A 9,802-nucleotide genomic window follows, 5' to 3' on the forward strand; every position below is an offset into this window, starting at 1 on the left:
AGCAAGACAAACAAACAAAAAACATCACGGTAATCAACAAAATGTTAAAATGTTGTGGCATTTAATATGTGGGTCTCATTTCTCTAATACTCAGGGGTTCAGAGGAGTTCTAGACTACTCAGCATGGACCGAGACTCTCCTTTAGGTATAATAGGCTTAATCCATGCATGGGGAAACTGACCCTACAAGGTTTAAGCATTGAAACATTTGCCTTCGAAATATAACACTTTTACTTTAATATATATATAAAAAAAGATTTATTACAAAAATGATCCTTTATACAGCTTTTTGCCAAACACACACCGTGATCTTTAAAGTGTAGAAAAGATTTCATGAAATGGGGTCAAATCCAAAGCATCAGACAAGTCGATCTTCATGTAACACAATGAACACTTGGCAGTCTGCTTTCACGAGTCTTTTCCCTGGAGTCGATTCTGTTTTCGCTGTAAATATCGAGCCCGAGCCTCTGTGATTGAGCTTGCGTCGTTTCTCTTCTCGAGTTTCTTCGTTGCATCTTCGCTGGTCTCTGCTGACAAAAGGATCAGATACATCACCATTACAAACAGTTGTTTAAAATAAGACATATATACAATGAAGGTGTTTACAGATCTTTGCTGTAATTTGCCAGATTTGGTAAATGTGTTTAAATATTGTCTTGTGTGCCACAGAATCCATTCCTATGTTATTTTAAGCTCCCTCTTGGTGGCTAGAATAGCACTGTTTTAAAGCAGCCATCCTGTGAATAAATGTATATACATTTATTTACATTTTATTGTGTTGATATTCACTGTTCTACGTCATGGTCACGAAGTTCCAAAAAAGTCTCTTCTCACTCATTAATTTACTTAAATGCAGATATTTTTCTGTTTAGGCTGGAAAGCTATATGGTTTAGCTCAAGCAGTACCGAACTGTACTGAATTAGCTGTGCGTCAATCAATTTAGCAAGATTACATTTAGCCCCTCAGTCCATTGTTTTCTAGAATGAAGACAGTATTTCCCTTGGCATAGCTGAATAATGAGAGTTTGTTACATGGAACTGATACACTATATTGCATGCCACGAAAATGCAATACATCCGGTCCACCATCGAAAGCCCTACGAGGCTTAACGCAATGGCTACTTCGTGAGAATATATGAAAGCAAGGCTGAAAATGCTAACACCAGGTGAAGCACTTGCTAAAAGCAAAAGCTATCCAGACTGGAGAACGACATACCGAAAGGTAAAAGCTAATGTTTACCAGCGACAAATTCTTAAGGTAGCTATCAGCATGCCATGCTGACTGGACACCTAGAAGGCCCAGAAAGGACAGCAACACTATCAGGTTAGATTTGTGAAAAATCATTATATGCTATGTGTCTGCAAGTCGTCACCAGCCAATAAATCTTTTTTATTAAACCTTTTTTTTTTTCTTTTCCAAAAATAAATAAATAAATAACAGGGTTGTGAATTGGCTTGTGAAGCAACATCTGAGCTATTTGTGCCCCAACCAAAATACTCAACAAATGCATTCTCTGGCACCTTTAACCTTGCTTATGGGGCAAGTTTTAATGTTTGCACTTTAACCTGTTGCCTTTAAAAAAAAAGTTAACATTTTCATTCGCAGCAGAGATGTGAACGTTGCTTGTATAAAGACATCTCAAAATCTAAAAAGTCATCTCATAATTTTAAAAACTAAAAAAAAAAGCGTTTAGATGCGCCTTGCTTGCATCTTGAGCTCCACCATTCACATGCAAGTCTATAATTATAAACTCAAGCTCACCTGTAGTTAAAAACAGGAACATGTTATCAGTCAAAAAATATATTATTTCTACACCAATAGCAGCTATTTTTTACATGTATTAAATGCCTTATTAACCATTTATTCATTTTCTGCTGATTTGCTCTTTGAAATACAGAACCATCGCTTTTTCCATCACACCGTTCAGTACAGATTAGTTGTAGGTGCAACTTTCGAGGCAAGGAAAACGGAGGACTGCAATCTAATGGAAATTAGCTAGCCAGCGTTCATTACTGTGGGATAGCTCAGACTTTGGTATGGTCACTGTTCTTACATTAAAATTTAACATGTTTGGATACTGTTGGCTAAATCCAATTCAGCTTGCACCCATATACTGAAAAGGCAAGCTTTAGACCCGGTTATAATCCTTTAGATCTTCATCTAGGGTAAGTTAACAAAGTGTGTATGGTGACAGATGGGCTACAATCTCTGTACACCATCAGTGAAACCTACAAGGTATGTGTTTCTATTAAAGTGGCCAGTGAGTATACTTCAGTATCATTAATAAGTACCTGTTTGTCTTTTTGCTGCCTTTTTCTTTTCCCATTGTGCCATCTCCTCATCAGTCACTTCTTCTCTGGCAACGCTGCTTAGCTCATAAACATCTATCTCATGCAGCTTTGGAAGCAGGTCCTTCACCCAGTCATATCGGATGGGGCACACAGTTCTCACATAAACGCGTGAAGTGACCAGGACATCATGGAAAATGATCCAGTCTAGCTGTGCCTCCTGCCCACAAAGCTGATCAAAAGGTACAGCAGGTAATAAAACATTATCAGTTAGAATGTCCACAGCATAAAGAACAGGAAATAGTTAAAGTTCTTACAGATGATGATGGATGAATTTGAACGGTGGATCCATGTCCATCCATGGTACAAAATGTCTTCCCCATAGACCTCCTTGCCACATTAGTGAAATAACCCAGACAGAGACAATGTCTTAGAACCTCACTGCTGCTGCCCTTAAATGTCTCCAGTGCAAAGTCCTTCTGCTTAAAAAGAAAAGATGGGAATAGGAAGAAACCCATGAGAAAGATAAGAACCACGAGAAACTACCTCTCAAGGCATTTATGTTATCAGATCCTTTATATACCCTGACCAAGTGGGCATAGAGCACACTACTGTAAAAATGACCATGAACCATATAAATAAACCAGAACTTTCTCCATTAATCTCTTTTTATATGGGTTATGCTTTAAATTATCACCATGCAGCAAAACACCAGTATGCTTAAGCTCTTAAAAGTAATAAAAACACTAATATATACTCCATGCTACATTTTCTTTCAACAGTGGTGATTGTCCAGGTCACGATTTATTGTTTAAGGCCCTATGTGGATCATTCAGGTGTATTTCAACAAGTCTGAAGCAAGTATGGTTTAGTGAAGTCACATAAATAACTCTTCTTCTCCACTGACTAGCAAAATCGAGAGACAAGAGAGACTGTGGATTACCTGTTTCAGACGGAGAAGTATCTCTCGGAGTTGGGTCTCCACACTAAAGGCTGACTTCAACGCCCGCCAGTGAATCCAGTGATCTTTACACCATGCGGATGGATTCTCACTGTGAACAAGCAGCACTTTAGGCCGAGATCAATAACAGCTCTCTGCTAACCTATCTTAAAACAGCTTTCCTGAGGCTCTCCATTTTTATTTCTTCCTGTTTTGCGTTTTTTAAAAAGGGAGACAGACACCTACCTTGCTTTGCACTTTTCAAAGACGCTGAGAAGAATGAGGAAATCATTAAAGCTGCCTGCAGAATCAGCTAGCTCTCTGTGGACCTTCTCTGCTTTCTTTTGTTTTTCCGGTTGGCCTGAGAGGGTTAAACAGATACAATCGATCACTTAAAACGCATACAGTCAGTTTTTTAGTCATTGTAGTCATAGGTCGTAGTGATGAGGTGGCTACCTGGTCGGATAAAGATGTTTTCCACAGAGAGCATGGCTGCCACAGGAAGCATCAACTCCTCGCACCCGAGAGCGGCAGATTTAAGCAATGCACGGGTGAGCCCAGGAGGAAGAGGAAACTCCACCATCAGCCGCCCCAGCCTGGTTATATTACCTTTTCTAGTCACCAAAAGCATCATTAGAATATGTACAGAGAACATTCCTTTTAGACTGCTTAGTTTAGTAAAACCACTGCAGAGATGTTTTCTATTGTGCTTAAATACCCTAAGATCACCTGGTCATCTAGAACAGGGAAATGTCATTAAGAAGTATTAGGGATATGTATGCATGTCAAAACAAAGCAAAACAAAACAAATTATCAGTGCATCCCCATTATTAACCATGTTAAACTCAATAGCATAGCATGTAGAAAAGAGGAGCTCAATAAATAGCTTCTTTACAGACGCTGAAGTTTCTGCTAAAGCATTAGTAGACAGATAAATCAGTGCACTGATCAGTTTTTTAATCTTAGAGCCTACATTCACAAATCAGCAGGGAGTACCAGTGTGAATGAAGTAAAAAGTTTCCTTTGTTTTATTAAGACTTATGTTCAGATGTTATTTGCTACTTTTTAAAAATATATTACAAAAAAATATATACAAAATACATTAAGAAAAGTGCTGGTTTAATAATCTTGAGTGTAATCCTAAGAACAGTTTCACGCACCTGTCAATTGCATCATACTGGTAGAGCTGCTTCAGTGCAGTCAAGATAAACCTCTCCTCTGGATGATCCAGGTAAGGAAACCTACACAAAGCAGCTCAACGTTATTAAAAAAAAAACAAAAAAAAACAGTGTATAATATTGGATGACGTTTAAAGGTCACCTGCTGGAAAGCACCAGATCAGAATAGAAAAAAAACAAAAAAACAAACGATACCTGATTACATCATGGACTCCAAGGCATTTGAGTGTGAGGACAACTGAAGTGAGACTAGTTCGCTGTATCTCTGGGACGGTGTATTCAGGCATGCAACTCTCCCAGAACTCCTTGTTGTAGATTCTGAAGCATTTCCCTGCTGAGGTTCGTCCTGCCCTGCCTGCTCTCTGTTGGGCTTCACTCCTACACAGTAATACCCCCAGAAAATGTAAACAAGAAACAGCAGCCATAAGATGAGCTGTGATGTATGACAAGAAAAATAGTACATTTCTGTGACCTATATACACAAACATTACTGTGTAACCTTCCTGAAAATAACATATTCTTACATTTTACTGTGTGTTTATTTGTATTTATTTGTGCTTTGTGACCTCTGTGGCTGCCTGTAACATTTGCACAGCACTGTATAGTCATGTCTATTCACTACTCACTTTGATATGGGTACCACTTCAAGGATGTCCAAACCAACTCTTGAGTTGTGGTTCAGCTGTTTGACAAATCCACTGTCAACAATATATCTAAAAGTAAGAGAGGCATTATTAAACATTCACAGGTCCTGAAGTGGTTTCAGCTAATGACATTCATCAATATGTTTCCATATTTTAAATAATTTATAAATACAGAGGAATAATCCGCACCAGTACACAAAATGACAAAGAAGCTTCTACTTGACTCACTTGATTCCATTGATCGTAAGAGATGTTGCCGCTATGTTAGTTGCGACCACACACTTTCGCACACCTGCAGGCGAAGGCTGAAATATCTGCTTTTGCTGATCTACAGGGACAACAACAATCCATTAGCACCATAAAACTGAGAGATGCACTCTCAAAACGGACGTGTCAAGCAAAACGTAAGTGCTTAATATGTGTAATGTGTCTTTTGAAGTTGTAACTTGAACACTATCCATGTAGCAAATTCAGATCTTATGACAACACAAACATGGTTTTAATAATGAATACATACTAATAAACACAACTACGTCCCTTGCTGTGAATGTGGGCATGGTGACCATCACCTTGTCTTAATTCAATATCCCCAGCAAAGTCTATGTAAAGACCAAGTTAATTAGCAATAAGCTGGAGTTACCTGTCGGCATGGATCCATACAGAGGCAGAACGAGAAGACCTTCCACTGCGTGATCATGCACGTCGTAGCGGTAGTCTATGGACTCGGCTTTTTCAAAGAGCATATCACAGGCTTTCTCTATTTCATTCTGACCTGTAAAACACACACAACATTTTAATCATCTTAAATTATTATTTAAAAAGGTATAAAGGAATACGTTCAGCTACTTTGTTGCAGCAATTAATGACACAGATGTGCAAATGCACACACATAGCTTGTCTAGTCCCTGTAGAGAAGTATCGCTCTGGAGCGCATAAACATGAACCTATTGGCGCCATGCCTGCCTGGGATTAATGCCCCTCTGCATTGAGCTGTGCAGAAGTGGAACTCTCTGTTATGGGAGTTATACGCTCGCCACTGAATGCAATCAAATTCCAAAAGGATTAACTCTTTTTTAATACTCTTAATTTCAGAACAAACAATGAATCAGCTGGTGTCCCAATACTTTTGTCTATAGCATATTATGTGCATTTTAATTAAGTTACTTATTATTACTAATTCGTTGAACATTAATTGAGTTAAATTATAAATGACACAATTATGTACTTCCATTCTTTTTTGTCAAGTTTTCTGTCTTGATAACTCATTACCACTCTTGAAATATGCTAAAGCCTGTGGGCCAGAGGCATAGCTACAACAGGGTCTAGGGGGCCTTCGGCCCTCTCATTTAGAAGCTTGCTGTCCCACCAAAATCTGATGCCAATTAAATTATTATACAGAATAAGTATAAAGGTGCAAGACTAATCACCCAGAGGCTTGCATGATTAGTGCTGTAAAGGGTAGGACTGATGTTACTTTATACCTGCTGTGGTGTGCTGTTATAGTAACCCCTTACCCAGGCCCCCAACAATGAAATCCCCCTATGCGAGTGTCCCTTTTTACATTTTTATCTGTTCTTTAAATCTACCATTATATTAAACATTGCCTAAAATATGGTGACGAACTTCTGCTTACCTGTCAAAAAGACAAGGATGTCCCCAGAAGCTTCATTTGTATGAACATCTAAAGCCACCCTTACCACCTTAAGGGACAAAGGCAGAAGAAAACACGCCAAACACTTGTAAAACTGCCTGTAATCACAGCCTTCAGTCCCGAACCTGCACAAAACACAGACACCCAAAATAAAACAGATCTCACCTCTTTCACATACACTGAACTGTCTTTGTCTTTTGGCCCAATGCGACCACAGAACAGCTCCTTCACCGGATAGGTTCTTCCAGGAATCGTGAATACAGGACAGTGCCCGAAAAAGGCACTAAGTTTGTCTGTTTCTAGGGTCGCAGACATCACCACCACCTTCAGGGGGGCCAAGCGTCCACGGGAGCCTCGAGATGGTGTCTTTTTTAGCAGTCCGAGCAAAATGTCCTACAAAAGACACCATAAAAAACATAGCAAGGCAATCTCACAGACAGCTTTTTTCTGTTTTACTCCTTATGAAATCAATCAGCCAGGGTATGTTTGATATCTGGTGTGTGCTTCTCCAGTTTGCAATGAGAGATGCTAGGCCAGCATTGCATTGCATTGCAATAAACACTGGCACCAATATTATTTCAGTAAATGTGTTCAAAATCAGACTTTATACTTTATTTAGTTTTTATTTATCATTTAATCTAGAACTGGAACGACTACTCAAAACAGCTGCCCCTTCTTTCAGCTGTGCAGAGCAGTGAATTCTGTTTTTACAGACCAAGTAGGTCATATTGTTCTTACAAGACCACATTGACTTATCTGTGGTCAAGATCTCGAAGCGTTTTGAGAGGGTGGGTTGAGAGGCGTTTTTTTGGGTGTGTTTTCAAGATAAAATTGGTGACAGTGCAAGTCTAGTGTTTGTTAGCAACATTAGCCTAACATCTCCCATTCTAAACTAAAGAAGTACACGGCAGACACCAAACAGGTCTTTGCTGACTGACAATTAGGTAAATCTGCTTCAGGGGTTAATAGAAGAGCTAAGATGAAAGAAAAAAAAAACGTGAATCCAACATATATGTGTACCGTATTCAGGCTCCTTTCATGGACTTCATCAAGGATCACAACACTGTACTGTGTCAAACCCGGGTCTGCGAGGATCTCCCTCAGCATACAGCCGTCTGTCACATACTTAATCAGAGTGTCCTGGGTGGGACGAGAAATAAAGGTGCGATCAGTAAAGATCAATGACTTTTTACTACGGTTACTGGGGAAAGACAGACAAACACTCATTCACGTGCAGTTCCTAATCTCATTTTGCATTTATGTTTATCCATGAGACTCAAACTCATTTTCCACATAAGATGAAATATTACTCTGCTCCAAAATATCTGACCATGTTAGGTGGCTTAGATCCTTCAGGACCTTTCATTTGAGTTCAAGCAAGTCTACCAGCATGACCAACAGATTGACAACCATCTTATTTAGGCTCAGCTGGTAAAAAGCAGCTGGCCTACTAGTGTAGGGTAGGTATAGGGGCAGTGGTGGCTCAGCGGATATCGATAACAGGGTTGTGGGTTCGATTCCCGGGCTCGGCAAGCTGCCACTGTTGGGCCCTTGAGCAAGGCCCTTTACCCTCTCTGCTCCCCGGGCACTGGAGTTGGCTGCCCACCGCTCTGGGTGTGTGTGTGTACTCACTGCCCCTAACACGTGTGTGTGTGAGTGTATGTTCACTACCAGATGGGTTAAATGCGGAGGACACATTTTGCTGTACAGTGTACACTGTTCAGGGACAAATACGTGCACCTTTACCTTTGGATGACCAGCTCTACCATTAAATACCAGCTTAGACCACCTAAAACCAGCAAAAGCTGGATTTGTCAGCTGGAGAAACACTAGCTAAATTACAGCCGTTTATACAGTGTTGTTTTACTGCAGCTGTCCTCAAATGTGTTGAATTACTGATTTTGATTATTATTATTATTATTATTGATTTCCGATTGTTCATCTCTACAGCTTGAGGATTGATGACCGGTGCTCATGGGCGTGCATTACATGTTAAGCTAAGCTAAGCTAAGCTAGCGTTTTAGCTCCACTGCATAACTAAGCAGACACCAAACGTCTCGGCTGACTAAACTGAGGGTAAGAGTGGATGGTTAGGTAGCTAACTAGCTATTTTTTTCTCCGTACTGTAACTGATCGGAATACCTTTGAGGTGCAGTCGTCAAAGCGCACTTGGTAGCCAACCTCCAGTCCTAACCTGACTCCCATCTCCTGAGAGACCCTCTGAGCCACAGTGATGGCCGCGACCCTCCTGGGTTGAGTAACGCCGATTTTGCCATCCCTGCAAAAACCTAAAGACGAGTTTTATTTTAGCTAGCTAGATTAAATCAACTACCTTCACCTACACAGACACGACTCAAACCGTGCTCAGCTAGCTGGCTGGCTAACTGGCTAACGTTAGCCAGAGCTTACCCGCTTGACACAGGTACTGCGGCAGCTGAGTGGTTTTCCCACTGCCGGTCTCTCCTGTTACCACCAGAAACTGGTTTTCCTTCACGGCTTCGAGCAGTCTCTTTCTGTACGGATAAATGGGCAGCTGTGTGGTGGACTCTCCATCACCAGCCCTTTCGGACCTCTCTGTTTTAGACATGACTGGCTAACGTTCATCTGCTGCCACTGACATGCTAAAAACAAACAAGCTAGCTAGCTAGCTAACAGGCTCCGGAGAGCGGGGGAGGCAGTGAGAACAGGTGTCCTGTGGTGAGTTTGACAACATTAAACAAGTTCAACAGCAACAGTGCTGTTGGTGTTTTTCTGTCCTTACAGAGTGTGTGTGTGTGTGTGTGAGAGAGAGAGAGCTCACATCCCGTCACTTTCAGGCTAGCTCAACGCGAAGAGCTCGGTGGCGCCCTGTTTCGGAGAGGAGGACACACCGCAACTTCCGAAAAGAATAGACGGTAGCGCTATTTAATATATGATATTTAATATGTAGTAAACAATTATTTACTCACTTAGTTAATTTTCTTAAACACATGGCTATTTTAGAGAAAAAACTGGACCTAGCTACCTTCCAGTTTAATCATTCGTGGCAAGCCGTTTTAGCCTACAATGCACAGACCCGAGCTGGCCGTTTAGCTAGCTATAGCTAACTAGTAGTGAAAACT

The 9,802-nt window shown here is 40.6% G+C and overlaps 1 protein-coding gene across 4 annotated transcripts; it reads right to left on the bottom strand.

The window, feature by feature from the left end:
• Positions 1-61: 61 nt before the first annotated feature.
• Positions 62-9,490, bottom strand: dhx40 (DEAH (Asp-Glu-Ala-His) box polypeptide 40). 4 transcript variants are annotated; one of them, XM_072691242.1, is made up of 16 exons: positions 9,111-9,490; positions 8,844-8,989; positions 7,722-7,841; positions 6,867-7,094; positions 6,684-6,750; positions 5,691-5,822; positions 5,279-5,378; positions 5,033-5,119; positions 4,602-4,784; positions 4,389-4,469; positions 3,685-3,842; positions 3,475-3,589; positions 3,232-3,340; positions 2,606-2,767; positions 2,292-2,520; positions 62-526 (listed from the first exon to the last, which is right to left on the bottom strand). In XM_072691242.1, exons 1-16 carry the CDS (start codon positions 9,286-9,288, stop codon positions 408-410), a joined length of 2,214 nt encoding a protein of 737 aa, XP_072547343.1. In that variant the 5' UTR covers positions 9,289-9,490; the 3' UTR covers positions 62-407. The 4 variants fall into 4 exon arrangements, with proteins under 4 accessions (XP_072547343.1, XP_072547341.1, XP_072547342.1 ...); XM_072691240.1 differs by having other exon boundaries at positions 62-529; XM_072691241.1 differs by having other exon boundaries at positions 2,606-2,770.
• Positions 9,491-9,802: the final 312 nt, after the last annotated feature.

Source organism: Salminus brasiliensis, chromosome 11, assembly GCF_030463535.1.
Source record: "Salminus brasiliensis chromosome 11, fSalBra1.hap2, whole genome shotgun sequence".
Lineage (NCBI taxonomy): Eukaryota > Metazoa > Chordata > Actinopteri > Characiformes > Bryconidae > Salminus > Salminus brasiliensis.

Coding starts and splice junctions, on each gene's coding strand:
- dhx40 (XM_072691239.1), bottom strand. CDS start 9,288: ATGTCTAAAACAGAGAGGTCCGAAAGGGCTGGTGATGGAGAGTCCACC. Junction 6,751..6,866: donor GTTCAGTGTATGTGAAAGAG/GTGAGATCTGTT, acceptor TTGTCCCTTAAG/GTGGTAAGGGTGGCTTTAGA. Junction 3,590..3,684: donor AAACATCTTTATCCGACCAG/GTAGCCACCTCA, acceptor TAACCCTCTCAG/GCCAACCGGAAAAACAAAAG.